The 19407-nt window shown below is 42.5% G+C and overlaps 2 protein-coding genes across 4 annotated transcripts in view; one reads left to right on the top strand and one right to left on the bottom strand.

Annotated features, from left to right (window-relative positions):
* CCDC102B (coiled-coil domain containing 102B) overlaps positions 1 to 14434 on the bottom strand; it is a 189670-nt gene extending 175236 nt beyond the window's left edge. Inside the window, 2 exon segments of the mRNA XM_078435158.2 lie at positions 11500 to 11628; positions 14211 to 14434. The gene's annotated coding sequence lies outside the window, so the exon portion shown is untranslated.
* A 67-nt stretch (positions 14435 to 14501) lies between these two features.
* The window catches only part of TMX3 (thioredoxin related transmembrane protein 3), a 45846-nt gene continuing 40940 nt past the window's right edge, over positions 14502 to 19407 (top strand). For 2 of the 3 annotated variants that reach the window (XM_060614063.3, XM_060614062.3), the window contains exon 1: positions 15796 to 15838. Coding sequence is in view for 1 of the 3 variants with exons in the window: in XM_060614059.3 (XP_060470042.1) it covers positions 14678 to 14723; positions 15784 to 15838 (101 nt within the window). In the remaining 2 variants the exon portion in view is untranslated. Of the gene's footprint in view, positions 14724 to 15783; positions 15839 to 19407 lie in introns of those variants that run through there. The other variant, XM_060614059.3, reaches the window with a different exon arrangement.

Genomic DNA, 19407 nt, shown 5'->3' with positions numbered 1-19407 from the left:
ATTATAGTATTATTATCAGTGAGTTTCTTTATGTTTGTTATTAATTGACCTATATATTTGACTACTTCCAATTTAGGGACATAAATATTTACAATTGTTAGATCTTCTTTCTTGATGGACATACCCCTTAATTATATTATAATGCCCTTCTTCATCTCTTGTTACTATATCTGGTTTAAAATCTAGTTTCTCTGATGTAAGTATGGCTTATGATTTTTTTTGATGTCCATTAGTATGACAGATGGTTCTCCATCCCCTCACTTTCAATATGCAGGTGGTATATTTATATCTAAAATGAGTTTCTTGTAGGCAGTATATAGATGGGCCTTGTTTTTTAATCCATTCTGGTACCCTATTACTTTTGACCGAAACATTGAGTCCATTTACATTTGGAGTGATTTTTCATAGATATGAATTTTGTGCCATTGTGTTACCTGTAAAGTTGGTGTTTCTGGTGATGTTCTCTGTTCCTTTCTAGTTTTTGTTGCTTTTGGTCTTTTTTCTCCACTCAAAAAGTCCTCTTTAATATTTCTTGCAGGGCTGGTTTAGTAATCACAAACTCCTTTAGCTTTCGTATGTCTGAGAAACCCTTTATCTCTCCTTCTATTCTGAATAACAGCCTTGTTGGATAAAGTATTCTTAGCTACATATTTTTCCCATTTAGCACATTGAACATATCATGCCACTCCCTTCTGGCCTGCCATGTTCTTGTGGACAGACCTGCTGCGAACCTGACCTATCTTCCCTTGTAGTTTAAGGACATTTTTCCTTGCTGTTTTCAGGATTCTTTCCTGGTTTGTGTAACTTGTGAATTTGACTATGATCTGTCATGGTGATGGCTGGCTTTGTTGAATTTAGTGGGAGTCCTCTGTGTTTGTTGGATTTTGATACCTGTTTCCTTCCCCAGATAAGGGAAGTTTTCAGTTGTAATTTGCTCAAATTTCTCTCTCTTCTTCTTCTGGGACTCCTCTGATATGAATGTTATCATGTTTTAAGGAGTCAGAATCCTCTAAGTCTACATTTGTGATCCAATATTTTCCTTTCTCTCTTCTTTTTAGCTTCATTATTTTCCATAATTGTATCTTCTATATCAGTCATTTGTTCCTCTGCTTCATCCATCCTTATTGTATTGCATCTATTCAATTCAATTTTGCACCTCGGTTATAGCATTTATTTTGGCCTGACTAGTTTTTAGTTCTTTTATCTCTGAAGTAAGAGATACTCTAATGTCTTCTATGTTTTTCTTGAGTCCAGTAAGTATGCTTATAATTGTTATTTTAAATTCTGGTTCAGACATCTTACTTATATCTGTATTGATTGAATCCCTAGCCATTACTTCTCTTCCTGCTCTTTCTTTTGGGGTGAATTCCTCCATCTTATCATTTTGTCTAGGTCACGTTTTCTTATGTGGTTGTTAGGAAAGCTGGTTACATTCTTGCTCCTGAGAGTAATGGCTATATTAAGAAGAGGTGAAGAAAAAGAAGGAGAAGAAGGAAAAGAAGGAGAAGAAGGAAAAGGAGAAGGAGAAGGAGGAGAAGAAGAAAAGAAAGAAAGAGAAGGAGGAGGAGGAGGAGGAGGAGGAGGAGGAGGAGGAGGAGGAGGGGAGATCCTGTACTGTCTTGGGCCTGGTGCTTGAAGAGGTGTTTCAGAGTGTGTACTCTGCTGTTGTGTTTTGCTAGCTCCTTCCCTCAGGTCAGTCCTCTGCCGAGTTTCTCCTTTCCTGAAATGAGGGGTGTTTAGACCTTGTCCACTGTGTGGCAAGTTTTAACTAGGTGTGTTTTCATCCACTTGTTAAAAGAAGCTAGATCAAAAAACAAACAAAAAAGAAGCAGGTAGATCCCATTTCCCCTAGAGCTGAGGCTTTGTAGCATTCTATGATCAGTAAATTTGGTGCATGTGAGGGTTTTGTGCTAGTTTTCTCAGGGAGGCTCTGGCTGCGCTGATCCTGATTCTTAGGTGGAGATGCTCCTGCAGGGTGCTTGGGGGCAGGGCTTTGTGTCAGCACTTCTGGCCTCCGCTGGGTGGTCGTGTGTTGCTCACCAAAGTAGGTCAGTGCTGACAGGCTGGGGGAAGTGGCATCACCCCACTCTCTCCTCCCTGGACTGGGGATTTCACACCCATCACTCTTCAGGAAGCCCTCACAAAAGAGCAAACGATCACCCCTCCCGTGTCCCTGTCTTCCATCAGATCCCTGCCTCTGTCTCTGTCTAAAGCACAATACCACTGTGTTTGATCTCAGGCACACAGCTGGCTTTCAGACTTTCAAATTTTAGGGACCCACGTGGCACAGACCTGTGCTGATTCTCCAGGGGAGAGTCTAGCCACACCGTGGTGGTGCTGGTTTGTCCCAGAAAAGTGGTTGCATAACTGTGCAGAAGTTCAGCGTTTCCGGTAAAACACAGCAAAAAGTGAGCACCAAGGCTTGCGGCCCTCAGCCGGTGTCTGTGTTCCTATGCTAGTGATCGGGGCAGCATGTTGCTGCTGCCGATTGTTTTGGCCCCAGAGAGGCTCCGCCAGCACTCCCAAATGAACTCCAAGAAGGGGAACTGTCTCTCCCAGCCTGACCCAGAGGATCCTTAGACCACTTGTCCGCTCCCAGGCTTCTGTCCTCCTTCCCCACCAGAGCACCACTGAGCCCACCAGGCATGACCCAGGCAATGGCACGGACTTCTAAAACTTCAGACTTCGTGCCCTGCTGCTTATAAAAGTGTGCATAGTCAGTCCCTCTCCTTTTCCAGTCAATGGTTTGGGGAAAGTTTTTCTTGTGCAATCCCTTGTTTTCACTTTTCCTCTCTCTGTCTCTCTCTCTTGCTCTTCCCTCCATGATCAGGACTCCTCTCCTTCACAGCAATCATGAGAAAGGGCATCCTTTCTCCCTCAAATCAACTCTCCACAGCTTACCTTCCACGAGGTGGCTGTTTTTCAACCTGCAGATATGCAGTTTGATCTCTCAGTCATCATAATGATTTCTTGGGTGTTCAGAATGATGTGATAACCATCTAGCTGCGTTCGAGGGTCGAGACAAGCTTAGGGTCCCCTTATTCCTCTGTCATCTTAACTCTCCCCTTTTTCAATATAAATAGTCTTATGTAAGATTAATGCTGGTTTCCTTTTATTCTCATTCTTATGCTGTCCCTTTTTCTTCTTTATTTTACTACCCAAGTCAAGATTTTCAGTGCAATATTTCATTGGTGTGGTAATAATAAACTTCTCATCTGGTTGCTGAAATTAAAGTCTCCCATTTTTTTACCCTTAACAATAATTTTTGATATGTTATTGATCCTTATTATGAATCCTAGTATTTCCCAACTCTTTGAATACAGTAAAGTCCACAGAGGAAGATAATTCTTTTAGGGCACTCTGATGTAAATGAATGAGGCTGCTCAAGGTAGGAGACAAGAGACTAAATTAATCTGCCTACTCCAGGCCACACCTGCCTTACCTAAGCCTGCAGTGATAACACAGCACAGCTGCAAGGTGCTGGTGGTACAACAGGTTTAAAGCTTTAGTTTGATCTGAGGGCTGTAGCTACAAGGCCCAAACTGGCTCAATATTTTTGTTTCTGTTGTTCAGTCCTCAGGTGGTTTCAGCAGCGGTGGCTTCAGTTACTGAGCAGGCAAAGCCAAATTAAGACGATGTATCATGCCTATATATTCCATTCAATTCCTCTTGAAAGAATAGGGAAAGAGTATGATCTGGCTTGCATGTTATGTGCTGGCTCTTCTTCCCTAGAAATATTCCCCAGGATTAGCTACAAACATTGCCTTTCCTGTTCCTGTTGCCTTTCCCGTTCTGTGTTGTAGCACAATTTTAGTAATGACTGGAGTTTCAGCACAGCCCAGTGGTATATGTCACCATTCAGCCTATCACAGCATGATTTGAATTCTAGCATGTCCTTACATGGCCTCAGTTTGCCACTTCAAGAGATAGCACTGGAGCATCAGTGGATTCCAGCCACGTAGAGAAACTAGGAGTTCTTTGGTGAATGTGAATAGGTTCTACTTTGATTGCACTCAGAATTGCCATAGTGATTTCCACAGAGTGGTACCCGTCACAGGGGTCTCTTTATTGTGCAGTTACCGATGGCCCACCAGCCAGACCAAATGGCAAGTCCAAAAATAAGCAACAGTCCAAGTATAAGTATGCACCCAATTGTAGGAATTGTATTTGTTCCTAGAAGTGTCCTTGCTGTAACTCAGCCCACTGGCCTTCTCACTTGCTTTTGCCTCTTTCTGTGAAGAGGTTACTGTCTGCTTAGCATAGGGTAACTGCTTTCCCCATGGGGCCATGACACTCTATTCTGGACCTGCCACTTGTGAACCAGCTCAGTTCCCTAACATCCTTGGGAAATTGGTGGAAAGGTGAGACACTTCGATAATATCAGCAGGCAAATCTTTAGATAGCTTTTTTATGAGGTCCTAGCAGAAAATAGCCTATGTGCTCATGAATGCACTGAGTCCTACTATGCCCCATGGCAGAATGCTTCTGTAATACCATTTTCATTTTATGATGGGCATTTGTCTCCTTGTTGGGATTCTTTTTTGACATTACCCATCACAGGGGAGGTAATTCAGGAATTGATACAATGTTATGTGCTTCAGTTAATGGGGCTGTGTTAGTAAATGTCCAATAACTAGCTTATTACTGTCTTTCGAGGAAATATACCAGATAATTTTCTAGCCCAAAATCCCAGAGGTCACTGTTGACTACGATTATGGGCTTTTTCCAAAGACCTGAGTCTGCATCACAGCAGGTGGCTGACATTTCAAGTATCGTTTCAGCATTAGCACCTATATGGATCAGCTCAGGCAGCTATAACAAAATACCACAGACTGGGTGTCTTAAACAACAGACATTAATTTTTCAAAGTTCTGGAGGCTTGGAAGTCTGAGATCAGGGTGACAGCACAGATGGGTTCTGATGAGAGCATCCCTCCTGGCTTGCAGACAGCTGATTTCTTGCTGTGTTCTTATATGGAGGAGAGGAGAGAGCTCTCAGATCTCTTTCTCTTCTTATAAGGGCACTAATCCCATCATGGGGTCCTACCTCCCATGACCTCATTTAAAGTTAATTATATCCCAAAGACCACATCTCTAAAAAAACATCACGTTAGGAGTTAGGGCTTCAACATATGAATTTGGCCAGGGGCGGGGGCAGGGATGGGTGGCACACAATTGATGTCTTAGCAGTAACATAAGGAGCAAACAGGATAACTTGGGCTATAGCTTCTCCAGTTCCAGGAAGGCTTCCAGGCTTCCAATCAAATATGACCTTCTCCAGGTGATTTAAATAGATCAAGCCCAACAGTATCCTTAAATGGGGGATATGATTTCTCCAAGAGCCAAATAAACTAATTAGATATTAGGTCTCTTGTTTAGTCTATGGGGCAGGGAACAATAATATTTTATTCTTAGTGGTCTATGTGTAACAGGACACTCTAGCCATGCACTCCCAAATTTTACAGTCTGTACAATGTCCTGAACTTTTTTCAGGGTTCATTAACCATCCTTGATCAGTCATAAGACTCATGATCACAATGAAGTTGCTATTAGTTTGGTTCCCAGTTTCAGAAATAATCATAATATCATCAGTATAGTGCACAGGAACACTGTATGGTTATATTACACTAGATCTGCCTCATACATTGTGACAACGCAGAGAGGAATCCAAATATTCCTGAGGCAAATGTATATTGGAAACCATTCCACACAAATGCACGTTGCTATTGATGCTCCCTAGCAAATAATATTGAAAAAAGGTATTAGCCAGGTCAACTACAGAAAACTGGTCACCTTCAGCTTGTTGAAATAATCTGTTCAGCATTTGAATACTTTGGAACATACCTGAAGCTATTCGGGTTACTTTTTATTGGAGTCCCCTCCAGGAGCCATTGGCCTTCCTCACTGGCAACATCAGCTTATTGCAGAGTGAGTGTATAGGTACTAACATACTTGCATCTAACATGTCCTTAATTAAGGCAGTAAATTTTTGTTGCCCTCAGCATATAATAGCGTTTCAAATGAACTATTTGAATAGGCTTAGAAAGCTCTAACAGCTCCCATTTTTCATATCCAATTAGTACTGGATTTAGGGCAGATCTACAAATTATTTATTTTTCTCAATTTAGCAGTAGGGGAAGACTTTTTAGCCAATCATTATATGCATACCAATTATACATTCAGGTGAGGGAGACATCCCCGCATACTCTTTAAAATCATGTATTTCAACTATTAATGAGACTTTAATTTTTATTCCTTTTTACAATAGCATCTCCTGTTCCCCTAAGTTTATTCTATCACCCCTGAGGGTCTCATTAGTAGACCTAGGCAGTGCTCCTATGACCAGCTGACCTAAAAGAACTTCTTCTACACCTGAGATCATTTTGCCCACAGACTTGTCAAAGGCCTTGGTGCTCCCATAGGGATTGATTTGGTCAGGAGACCCTGTCCTTCTTGTAATGCTCTATCTTCCATCACTGCCTATAGTAGAAAAAATTCTTAATATTCCTCTCAAGATTCACATACTATCTTTATTCGCTCAGAAAAAATATCTAGGCACTGCTCTGAAAGGCCTTTGCACATGGAATGAAGGTTACTAATGAGTGATTTTAAGGTAGGGAGATCATCCTGGATTATCCAGGTGGACCCAAAGTAGCCACACAAGCCCATGAAAACCGAAGAAAGAAGAAGAGTCAGAAGGTTGAAGCAGAAGGGGAAGTTAGAAGGATATGACACCTGGGAAGGACATGATGCACTGATGTTGGCTTTGAAGGGGGCCACAGTCAAGGAAAGTTCTCTCCAGAAGCAGAGAAGAACTCCCAGCCATGAACTACCAAGGAAACAGGGGCCACAGTCCTGCAACCACATGGAAACAAATTATGCTAGCAACATGAACGAGCCTGGAAGTGGGTTCTTTCCCAGAGCCTTCTGACACCTTGACTTTTGGCTTTGTGCGACCTGGAGCAGATCAACTAGTTTAGTCTACTGGACTTCTAATCTGCAGAACTGTGAGATAAATTGCTGTTGTTTTCAGTTGCAGTAAATAGAAAAATGGTATCTTGCCTTAGTATTAAAAATCGGTATTTTAGAACTTGATGCTGTAGGCTCATGAAAACTTTTCTCTATGTCGAAATCTTCTACACTCAGACAAGATAAGTATATATGCTTTGATATTTTTATATCTTGAGAAGCTTGAGGACAGGCAATTGCGTTTTACTGGCTTCTTTAAAAATCTATCAAGGTTTCAGCAGACACTCCAATTTCCCCACTATTTATTTATTTCCTTATTTATTTATTTATGAGAGACAACACACAAGTAGGGAGAGGGGCAGAGGGAGAATGAAAGAGAGAGAATCTCAAGCAGGCTCCACGCCCAGTGCAGAGGCTGACAGAGGGCTCAATCTCATGACCGTGAGATCATGACCTGAGCCAAAATCAAGAGTCAGATGCTTAAAAGACTGAGCCACCCAGGTGGCCCAATTTCCTCTTTTTTAATGCCATTTTACTTTAACCATCTAAACACTTCCACATCATTCAGTCCTGAATTCTTGTCTTTTTCTTTTTTAGGAAGAGAGGGGCTTTTATTTATTTTCACTTTTTAACTTTTTATTTATTTTATTCCAGTATAATTAACATACAGTGTTATATTAGTTATAGGTATACAACATAGTGATCTAACAATTCTATATATTACTCAGTGCTCATAAAGGTAACTGTACTCTTAATCCCCATGACCTACTTCACCCATCCCTCAACCTCCTCTCTGGTAACCATCAGTTTGTTTTCTATTATTTAAGAGTCTGGTTTTTCTGTCTCTTTTTTTTCCCCTGTGTTTGTTTTGTTTCTTAAATTCCACATGAGTGAAATCATATGCTATTTGTCTTTCTCTGACTGACTTATTTCACTTAGCATTATATCCTCTAGATCTATCCATGTTGTCGAAAATGGTTAAGATTTCTGGAGCGCCTGGGGGGCTCAGTCAGTTAGGTGTCTGACTTCCGCTCAGGTCATGATCTCGCAGATCATGGGTTCGAGCCCCGCCTTGGGCTCTGTGCTGACAGCTCAGAGCCTGGAGTCTGCTTCAGATTCTGTGTCTCCCTCTCTGTCTGCCCCTGCCCTGCTCATGCTTTGTCTGTCTGTCTCTCTCTCTCTCTCAAAAATAAACGTTAAAAAATTGATTTTAAATAAATAAAAACGAAAATGGCAAGATTTCATTCTTTTTATGGCTGAGTAATATTCCATTCCACATCTTCTTTATCCATTCATTTATTAATGTACACTTGGGTTGCTTCCATAATTTGGCTATTACAAATAATGCTGTAATAAACATAGGGGTGCATTTCTTTTTGAATTAGTGTTTTTTAATTTTTTTTGGACAGATACCCTGTCATGGAATTATTGGATCATATAGTAATTCAGCTTCTAGAGTTTTGAAGAACCTCCATACTATTTTCCAGTGGCTGCACCAGTTTACATTCTCACCAACAATGCAAAAGTGTTACTTTTTCTTCACATTCTCACCAACACTGGTTTCTTGTGTTTTTGATTTTAGCCATACCGTGAGGTGATATCTCGTGGTTGTGATTTCCATTTCCCTGATGATGAGTGATGTTGAGCATCTTTTCATGTGTCTGTTGGCCATCTGGATGTCTTATTTGGAGAAACTCCTGGTTATGTCTTCTATTTTTAATCGGGTTATTTGTGGGTCTTTGGTGTTGAGTTGTAGAAGTTCTTCATTTTTGTCCTTTTCTTGTCCTTCCCTTGTAAAACTGTAACCTTTATACTATCCTAAAAGGTTGGTATACTATCCTGAAAGGTTAGTATACTAACCTTTATACTAACCTTCCCAGAAGGAAGCTGGGACAGGGGATCTGGAAACTGCCTCTTTACATCCTCTGAGATCTAAGAGAAATATCACATATGGTGTCCATGGTGGTAGGGCTCCTTATAATCTGAGTGAGGGGCATCCCATGCATGGCTGATTTCATTGTCCTGTAGCCTCCCCCCCGCCCAGTACAGTCCCCATCTGCAGCATTTCTGCCACTTCAGCAGACATTGACATTTATTTAAAAGACAAGAGAGGGGCAGAGGAATTACCCTTCTCTAGTAGGAATGTCCCTTGCCTGAATCCATTCTAATCAGCAAGGACTATTCCTTGAATTATCCCTAGGAAGACAGCAGCCAAGGGAAGATCCAGGATGAGGGCAAAAATCCTCTCCACTCCACAGTATTCAAAACCAGAGACACTGCTACTTAATCTAAAACTCTCAGGAACCATTTTAACAAAGGTCATCAGGACAATGCTTATGACCATCTACAAAAGGCCTCCATTTTGTTACCAAATAATCCCTTACTTTATGGCTTTCCTCCATCATCAACAGCACTAATTACCTTCTTGGTTGTAATGGGTCTCGCAGGCTTAGCTGACCCATCAGAAGTTATAGTGCCTATGTTCCTTTGGTTGGAGCTCCATTTGCTAGAAAGAGAGGATGGAGTTGAAGGAGACTCTGAACCTTCCCTCTGGCTCATGTTGAAAGCAGCAAGTAGGAACTGATTCAGCCAACCTGCCATCAGTTTGCACTTGTCTTCGAATTTTGCTAGCTCCTGGCATTCAGGTTCTGTCATTTCTGTCATGGAAAGTCTTACTATCAGTCACTGATTTCAAAGCTTATGCTACTCTGAACCAAGCCTAGCGGGACAATCCTGTCCGCATAAGTAGTTCTTTTCTATCCCCATTATCAGAGTCATCCTTTTTCTTTCTAAATAATGCCTACGCCATATTTTTGGCAAAGAATGAGTCAAAAGTCTGCTAAGCAACCCCACCTCTAATGCCAACTGCACTAAAATAGGATTCAATTAAGAAGGCTGTTAGGACGCCAAGTAATAATACTTTATAACTCATCAGAGTATAACAACAACGTTGTTATAGTATAACAACCATATTGTTATCGTATAACAACCTCGTTGAAGTAAGAGTTTGGATCGCTGTCAAAGGCTGTCTCACAACAAGGGGTCTGTAGAGAGCCGGTACAAAACTTCTATCTTCTGTAACAGTCATTGTTGTAATAAGCACTTTCTCTCTTGAATCAGGAACTCCCTGCATATGCATAAGACATGTTGGAACAAGGGAGCCTAGGTATCTCAGTGGGCTTTTTAATATTTTGCTGGTTGCATATGCATATTCGTGGTACAAAATCAGCCTCAACAGCAGAGCTCTCTGGGAGGGGGATCTCATTAAGACCAGATGCAAACCATTGATCTCACTCTTACCAATACACAATGCTGACAGGTTGTTAAAAAACCACCATAAAACTCCTTGTGTCCATAGTTAGAAAGCAACATTATTAATCAGCATGTTTCAGGTGTTGCAAGTAGAGGTTAGTGCCAAACAGAAACTTCTATAGCAAAACAGCTCAGGCTAATTCCAGGACTGCCAGACATTAACCTGAACAGAATATTATGTTGAGAAATTGCTCCTTTGGTTCCGGTTTACTATCGTGATTGAAGGTTGATGTGTACCAAGTTCAAATTATTTCACTGCATTTATTTAAATGTTACATAAATTTCATCTTTTATCTGTAAATTGTGGAATATTTACACTAATTTTCCCCCTGGTGTTAATACACAATTGGTTTTTCTGGACAAGAAACCTCAATTTAATCTTTTTTTGGTGTATTGCTAGATCCCATTTGATGACATTTTATTTGGCATATTTTGCATTTTTGTTCATGAATGAATTGATCTGTACACTTCCTTTCTCAAAAATGCCTCCTCTGGTTTTGAAACCAAGTTTATACTCACCTTTTGAACAAATTGAGGAGTTTCCTATTTTTTTTTTTTTTTATTTTCTGGAAGACTTTGTAACAGACTTTTTTTTCATAAAAGCTGGATAGCACCTTTTTTATAAGACACTTTAAAAATTCTGATTCAGTTTCTTTCATGGTTATCCTATTATCCTCCTAGGTCTTGAAGTGATTTTGGTAAATTATTATTTTTATAACTTTTCAATTTTGTTTAATTTTTTGTCTATATTGTGTGAAAGTTGTTTATCTCTTTAACCTCTGCTGTCTATATCTATGTCCCTCTTCTGTTCCTAATATTAATATAATTATACTGAATAAACTATAATGGCAACAAAATCAAAATAACTGATTTCCTTCCATCATTCCTTTAAATATTTCTCTGTGTAGGTATTCTTCCCCGATCTCTGGATAAAAATTCTAACAAGCCCATCTGGATACAAGATGTAATTAAGTTGAAAGCACAATTCAATTACTTGTATACTCAGTCCTTAGTATTAACAAAATTCTGAACTAGATTTACCATCAAAAAGTTTTCTCTTTCCCATCCTAGAGACTGTTTCAGGCTGGAAACTCGCAGTGGGACTGGGGGTCTTGATTGACCTTCTCTCTCTTTTGCTTTCCCAGCTCGCTAACTGGGGCCTTTTCCTTCAAGAGTTGGCATGTAGACAGGGGAAACGAGATGTGTGCAGTTCTCTTACCTGAACACCTGAAATTGGCCTCCCCTTCTCTGGGGCTGAAGGATGATTCAGCCTGCCTCTTGGAAGGTGTCCAGGAGAGGATTTCTGGATGCTTTAGATGTTTTCTCATGCTCTCTATTTCCGGACTCCCTAAAACAAGAAATGTGTCCATTTTATCGCTTGCTTCCAAAAATCTACTTGTGGGGCACCTGGGTGGTTCAGTTGGTTGGGTGTCCAACTGTTGATTTTGGCTCAGGTCATGGTCTCATGGTTCGTGGGATTGAGCCCCGCATTGGGGTTGCTTGGGATTCTCTGTCTCCCTCTTCTCCATGTCTTTCTAGCTCTTCCCTGCTCATGCACATGTGCTCTCTCAAAATAAACTCAAAAAAAAAAAAAAAAAAAAACAAAACATGCTTTGGGACTTCCTTTGAGTCTCTGTTTATCTTTTTTTTCCTTTCTAAATGAGTTAACACATGTAGAGCATTTAGAACACTGCCTGCCTCAATATATGAGCCTTATGAGTGATAACTCTTGCGACCCACCAGGAAGTGAACGGCACGAGGGTCCAGTTTATTCAATGTTAGGTTCTCAGTGCAGTTTCTGGCAAATAAAACAAAATGAACATCCCTGTGTATCTTTTGTGCCATCCATCCTTTTTCTGCTTTTTTTTTTTTTCACCCACTTCTTAAGGAGACTTTTTAGTTCACTAATTTTCATCTTTTTCATTCTAAAATAAAAAGGTATTTGCATCTATACATTTCCCTGAGATTTTGCTGCATCCTACAATTTTTGTAGGCATATTTTTTGTTTACTTCTAGGTATATTTTAGTTCCTATTATTTTTTTTTTTTTTACAAAGATGTTCTTTATAAGTGTTTTTAAATTTCCAGATGTGGGAGATATTTTTATCTTCTATAGCCTTACAATCTTATTGTTGTAGTCAGAGAACACATTGATAACACCACACTTTTTTCAATCCGTTGAAACTTACTTTATGATACGCTTTTCTTTTACCTCTTCAATATATGTTACTACATCCATTACCTACTTGTTTAATGCAGAGTTCTATAAATGTCCACTTTGTTTTTAAACTTTTGTTCTTAGGGTCTTTGTACATTCCTAAAAATACATTGAGAACTCCAGAGACCTTTCTTTAATGTGGGTTATATCTAATAATATTTACCAAATTATAAGTTAAACATTTAAAAATACCATTTAAACCAGGAATAAAACCATTAGACGCCAAGAAATAACTATAAAATACTTGATTTTTATTTCTACATTTTTTTTTTTTTTTACTTCATGTATTTTACACAAAGCAATCTAAAATGAATGGTATTTTCTGAATTTATTTTCCTTCCACACTAAATGAGGTCTGCAGGCCAGAGCAACAGAATCACCTGGGAAGCTGTGAGAAACACAAATCCAGACCTACTGGTTCAGATTCTCTAAGGAGTATTCAGAAATCTGCTTTATCAGGTTCTCCAGGTAAATGATTCCAGTTTGTGAAGCCCTGTTGAACACCATATAATGAGCACCTTTTCATTAAAAATTAAAAAAAAAAACTTATGTAGCTTTATTTGCTCTTAAACTTTCATTGTTAGGATGCATATACAGAAAAGTACAAAGCTGTCAGGGCAGAGCTCAATGCATTTTCACAAAGTGACCAGATCCATACACCTAGGACTCAGATCAAGAAGAAAAAACCTGTACCTCCTTCGAACACTTTTGATTTCCCTGTTTTTAAGCTTATGTACAGAAACTCATACAGTGAGTGCCTTACTTATGAAGTTGGGAAGAACCTAGCATAACTCCCAGGGAAATTGGTCAAACATTCGTACCATTAGCTCAACTAGGTTGACTGAAAAGGGGAGGAAAACGAAGGGAGAGAATTCTACAGCGGTAAAGAGATCCTGGGAGGCCCTGTGGGGCTTACAAGCAGAACAGCTGAGTCTGAAACATTGTTTCAAATGGCAACTCCATCATTCAGAGCTATTAAGTAAATTACCTTTTCTGAGCCGCAGGATATATGATCCGTATTTTGAGAACCGTAGGAGGATTAGCTATTTCTGTATGTTGAAGTCAGAATAAACTAGTTACTCAATTAAAAAATGTTTGAATCTGCTGAAGGCCTGCACTGGATACCACGCTGTATGTATAAAATGGGTGACATCTAGGGCTTGGTCTCAATCAGATCATAATTTAATCTTCTAGTAATTAGGAATAGAGATTTATGAGATCACTGCCTGTTGGAATCTTGAACCTAAAGTGAACTGGGTGACATCATAATCCATTTCTATTCTCATAACACATGTTCAAAATTGATTTAATCTAAATCCTCTGGTATTTTATGTCTGATAAAATTTTCATCTAAATCAGATGTAGTGATTGCGGCAGGAATATGTATAAATATTTGTCGTTGTGTATGGAAAAATAGCAACAAGTATTTTCTAATATCTTACTCTTATAAAAAATAATCAGAAAACAGGTGCAAATTATCAATTACATCATAAGATCAACTTCAATTTTTCAGGTTCCAAAAGACTTTTTTTAACGGAACCCTTTTAGTTGGCAAAAAACAAAAAAACAAAAAAACCCGCATTAATGGCGCTTAGCACCAGAGTAGGTATCTCATTCTGCAAACAGGTTCGAAGAGTCCATATTTTGGAAATGTACGGGGGCTCAGACTGCAATCCATAGGCTTCCATTTTTCTGACACCTGCTGACACCCACCTCTTTTCACGAATTTGATCGCTCGCTGTCCACGAGGAACAAGCCAAAGTGCTGGCCAAACTAAACCTGAAGCAGCGCTAGAGTTTACCTCACTTTACCCTCTAAGTTTAGCTGGCATTTAACTTCCCGGAAACGCCCCCGACTCTACACGCCGCTCCGCCCCTACAGGAAAGCGCCCGTAGGCTAAGTTCCCACGCTCCCGGAGGCCGCCGGAGGCGCACAGAATTTCAAGGTGCAACTGCGCAAGCGCTGCGGTTCTGCGCATGCGCCGCGGTTGCGCGCATGCTCAGAGGCGGAGGCCGGCGAGGTCCTGGGAGAGTAGAGGAGGCCCGCCTGCCCCGCCCCCGCCCTGCGTGCAGAGCTTCCCTTCCGCGCGGCCAAGGCCAGCTTCCCTTTCCGGGAGCTCAAGCCTCGGCCGCCGGTGTCTCTTTCTTCTCCGCGGCTTGTGCAGCTCTCCCGTGGCGAGTATGGCAGCTAGGAGACGCGGGGCCGGCCTGCGGCTCTGCGCCACTGGTAAGGACCTCGCGGGGGGCGATGGGGGCGATGGGGGCGGGGGTGATGGTGCGGGCGCGTGCTGGGACCTTTCCGGGGTGGGGTCGGGCCTGGGCCGGGGTCTCCCGCCAGCGTGCAGAGAAGCCCTGGGATCCGCCGTGATAGCCCCAGCTGCCGGCTCCTTCCCCCAGAGTGGCTGTGCCGGGGACCCGTGCCTGAAAAAGATGCGCCTGTCTTCCATTTGGTTCTTTGCTTAGTGTGACAGGAAGTTTCAGTAGCGCTGACTCCACTGATAGGCGTGATAGTTTCAATAGCGCTGACTCCACCGCCCCAGCTTGGGGCCAGACCTTGCTTTGGCTTTAGGTTCCGAGTCATTGTCACGTCTGATGAATTTTTACCCGCCTGCGGCTAAAAGAGATGGCCAAGGACGGGTCATGGTCAGGTTGCCAGATTGTGCACTGTGAAAAGTGATCAGAGTTTGTGGTGGCCTTTCTCAGCCTCTTGCCAGCATCAGGTACCCTGGTCCCCATTAGTGTGCTCACTTCCTCGGCAACCGTTTGGTTCCCGTGCCGGGCTGTGAGAACTGTTAGTGGTAGAGGTGTAGCTCAGTTTTGTTTTCTATTCATAAAGTGGGAAAAAATAATACATAGGATTTTGAATGGCAGTTGGAGTTTATACAGAGGAGAAGATAAGTAAGATTTCTTATTACTGAAGAGATATAGAAGAACGGTTTCTGTGTCTGCTAAAAAAAAAAAAAAAAAAAAAAAGGTAGAATGGCCAAAAGGAAAAACAGGATGAAAGTAAAAATATGTTGAAAGAGAACCTCTGTTCCTCAGACTTACAAGCCAACATAAACCTTGCTGGTCACTGTATAGTTGCCTGCAGAGCAGATATTTAGTAAACGGATGAACTGCTTATACTTATGCATTGTTGGTGCCTCGGAATGGATCAGTGGTGGTTTTTATGGTAGTTTGTAAAAAAATCAAAAACATTTTATAGATGACTAAGCATGTAGTACAAAACAAGTAATAAGTCAGCTTTTATTGTAAACATTTTGTCCTTTGTTTTCTTTTTTTTCCAGTTTTTTTACTTGATATGGCTTTCTGTAAAGGATTTGTGGAAGATTTAGATGAATCGTGAGTATACCTGTTTTTAAATAGCGTTTTAACTTCTTTAAACTCTGGCGTTATCTGAATATTTGCATGAATTTAATCTTTTCGTAATAGAGGTAGTCACGATCAGTATTTATATAGTACTAATTTTTGTTTCAGAAGTTGTTCCAAGTCCTGTTGTACTCAGAAGAGTTTACTAACAATTCGTATTTTGTTTTATCATTTTTCATTGTGTTATGTTTTTCTGCTTGTATCACAACTGAGCAGGTGTTGGAATTTGGTAACTATACTATATATTTTTATAGTACCATAGCATTAATTACGAGGCTTTGCTTATACTAGGTCAGTAGTGATAGTGAGGAGTCCAGCTCTAGACAGACCGAAGTCCTACGTGTGATCTCTCAGGCCTGACCGGAGGCGATTATAAGGCTTTTCCTGGCAGGCCTCAGCAGGGAAGCTGTCCTCCCCACCCCAGACTTGGTGCACCAGCGCATTGCAGACTCTGGAGGGAGTTGTGATCACAGACTAGGCCCCTGGGCCAGCTTAGCTTGCGTGGATATGTGCCTTCCTCGCCCAGTTGCCTCTTTTGAAGGCTTCTTATTGGGGGCCTCACCCAGAGCACTTCCTAGGCATCTCCTCTGACACCTCTTTATGTAGGGGCTTTGCTGAAGGCACTTTGCTTTGCTTGGACTCTGTACTTTCCCTCTTTTCCTGTGTCTTTCTATCTTTCATTCTCCTGCCCACGTGTCCCTAAAGGGACGGAAGCCTTTGGTTCAGTGCTCCTCTCCAGTTAGATGAATTCTTTTGTCTATGCCACGTCCGCCTGACCCGCACCTGGTACTGTTCCACTTGGAAAAAGGGAACACTGAGGAGCTGCTGCCTTTTTTTCTTTGTTCGGTTGGTTTTTTTTGCCTGTTGGCTTACATGGTCATAGTGAGTGAATAAAGACTTGATTATTACTTTCAGTTTGGTTTGTTGTCCTAATTAACTGCCTTTACACAACAAACTTGGTACAGTAGCCAGGTGGTCATTTGAGCACAGCGCTTTTCTGGAAGAGCAAAATTCCTGAGGATCCGTGGAGCACTCCACTAGCTATGCTGATGGATAATTGGAAAGTGACAGCAGATGGTTTGCACAAAATGTTGATTCTGAAGGGAACCATGGTTAAGGTGGAGGTAATCTGGTTAAACTTGGCAATGCCTTGAGGGCTGTGTTAGTGTAGACTTTCTCCTTTAGACTGCTCTGACAGTGGGGACATCTGCCGAAGTAGGGGGAGGAAGGGAGAGATGAGCAGGCGTGCATACCTACGACCCTGCTCAGCAGCGTGCTGGGTGAGTTTGCCAGGTTGGGCCCACCTGTGACAAGTTTCCTGTCACTGAAAAACCTGTCTGATGCATTCTCACAGAGGCCTTAGTGGTCCTGCGAGCCATCCTGGCGATCCCTTGGGTCTACGTTGAGAGATTAGGAAACCGTGGATAATGAGACTTACCCAGACTCAGATTTCTAGGTTTCTCTTCGATGCTCCTGCTTATTACCAAACCCAGGGAAGCCTCCTCATCTCATCAGTTCAGTCTGTCTGAGACTGAAGTCCGGGGTTCACTGACACAAATAATCTAGACCTGGAAAAAGTAGCCACCACCAAGATAGCAAAGATTGAGCAGCACAGTGATGTGAGAGGGGGAACCGAGTGCCCTTCCTTGGGCAACTGAGGCATAGACCTTTCCTAAAAAGTCTCTGGGTCTGTGTATTCGATAATGGGGTCTCATAAGGAGAGATTGATGGGTTCCTCACCAGGGACCTCATGGCCAGATGTTAAGCAATGAGAGGCCTGATGGGCAGTCCCCATGAGGGTCAACGTGATGACAGCCTATGTGACTGTCGCAGGCAGTGTCTCCTCCAGATCGGCGGAAAAGCTCTGAAACATTTACCCAGACCTTCAGCAGGTATTAGGCTGAGTCCCTCTGTCCCCCAGGGTAGGCTGGAGATCTTGTGCCGTGGGCAGAGTTTCCTGGGAAAGTTGGGGAGAACTGCACTTCTTGGGCCTTTGCGGTATCAGTGCACCCTGATACCCTGCGACCTTGATGAGGAGGATGCATATGATGCCTCCCAGTTTGGAGTCCACGGTGACTGGTACAGCACTTTGGCCAGGGCTGGCTCTGGGTGAGTGCTTTCTGGCCCCTGCTGCTACGTGTTTTATTGGTACAGATGTATTGTCTGTGTGAACTCCCATTCACCTTTGTTCCTAAGCCCCACTGGGAATTGCTATAATGAGGGCCTTTTTAGTGGAGCCTGTGGAAGATGGTGAACCTGTTTGACTACCGGCTCTTGGTGCCATTTTCTCCCCAAAGCATTATTGGCTGCCTGGTGAGTAAACAGCCATCCTGATCTCTGAGTGAAAGAAGACAGTGGTCCGTGAGACTGTTTCTCCATTCAGTAGCTCCGTCTGGCCTGTGCACAAGGCCTCGGGTACCGGGAGACTAGATATTTGTTATAGATCCCTCAATAAGAAAGTGCTGCTCTTGCCACTGGTGATACCTGACATCGTGAAGAAGGTACTGGAGGTAGCCTGGTCTGTAGCAGGTCACATCACAAATGCCTTTTCCAGCATCCCTCCCTACAGGGCTGATGACTGGTCAATCTCCTTCACGTGGAATGGATTCCAGCACAGCTTTATGTCCTTCTTCAAGGCTGTTCAAATTCCCCAACTGTCTGCTATCAATGGGTAGGCCAGAGTCGGGAAGAAATCCTCCTTCTGGAGGGGGCATTGGCTTTCTGCTTATTGATGACAACCTCCTAGAGGGCCTAGAGAGGGCACTGCCCAACAAGGACCGGATGCCGTGATGACTCACGAGGGGCATCGTGGCTGGACTGTTAACACACTCGAGGTACAAGGACCTAGTTCCCAACTGAAATTCCTGGGCCTAATCTGGGAAGTGGTATGACATCCCATTCCACAGGAAATCATTACCAAACTTTTGACCTTATTTGACCCAAAAAATAGAAAAAGGGGCCCAATCCCACCAGGGGTTGGTGGACCTATTTGACTACTGATGATGTTACAGAGCCCATGTGGAGATTTGATAGAGCCTTTCCGTTAGGTTACCAGAAGGGCTGCTGCTCTTGAGTGGGGCTCCAACCAACAGGATACCCTGGAGGCCCTCCAACAGGCCGCCAAGCCTCCCCCTCTTAGCCCCACTGATCTACATCTGTCATTTGAGTTACACCTCTCAGCAGACTCTCAATTCGCTGACCAGAGCCTATGGCAGGAGGACAGCCCCAGAGGCCAACATGGACCAACCTGTAAGCTCCCCAAGTTGGCCGAAAGAAAGGTACACGCCCTTTGAGAGACCATTATTGATCTTGGGTGAGTGCAGTGGTGGGCTCAGGAGCAGAAATTCCAGTCTTGTTCCTAAATAGGGCCAGCTCTGGATCCCCAGGAGAATGGAAATGGAACTTCTGGGAGCCCAGCCGGCATCTTGCAACTTCACGGAAGGGTCTCAGGCCCTTCCGCCTCCCAGACATAACACCAAAGGAGACACTGCCGCCTCTGGCCTAATGGGGGACCTGATAGACCTTCAGGACCACCGCTGGGC

This window comes from Panthera onca, chromosome D3, assembly GCF_046562875.1.
Source record: "Panthera onca isolate mPanOnc1 chromosome D3, mPanOnc1 haplotype 2, whole genome shotgun sequence".
Taxonomy (NCBI): Eukaryota; Metazoa; Chordata; class Mammalia; order Carnivora; family Felidae; genus Panthera; species Panthera onca.
Note: the sequence above shows the minus strand (reverse complement) of the source record. Positions and strands in the feature narration are given on the sequence as shown.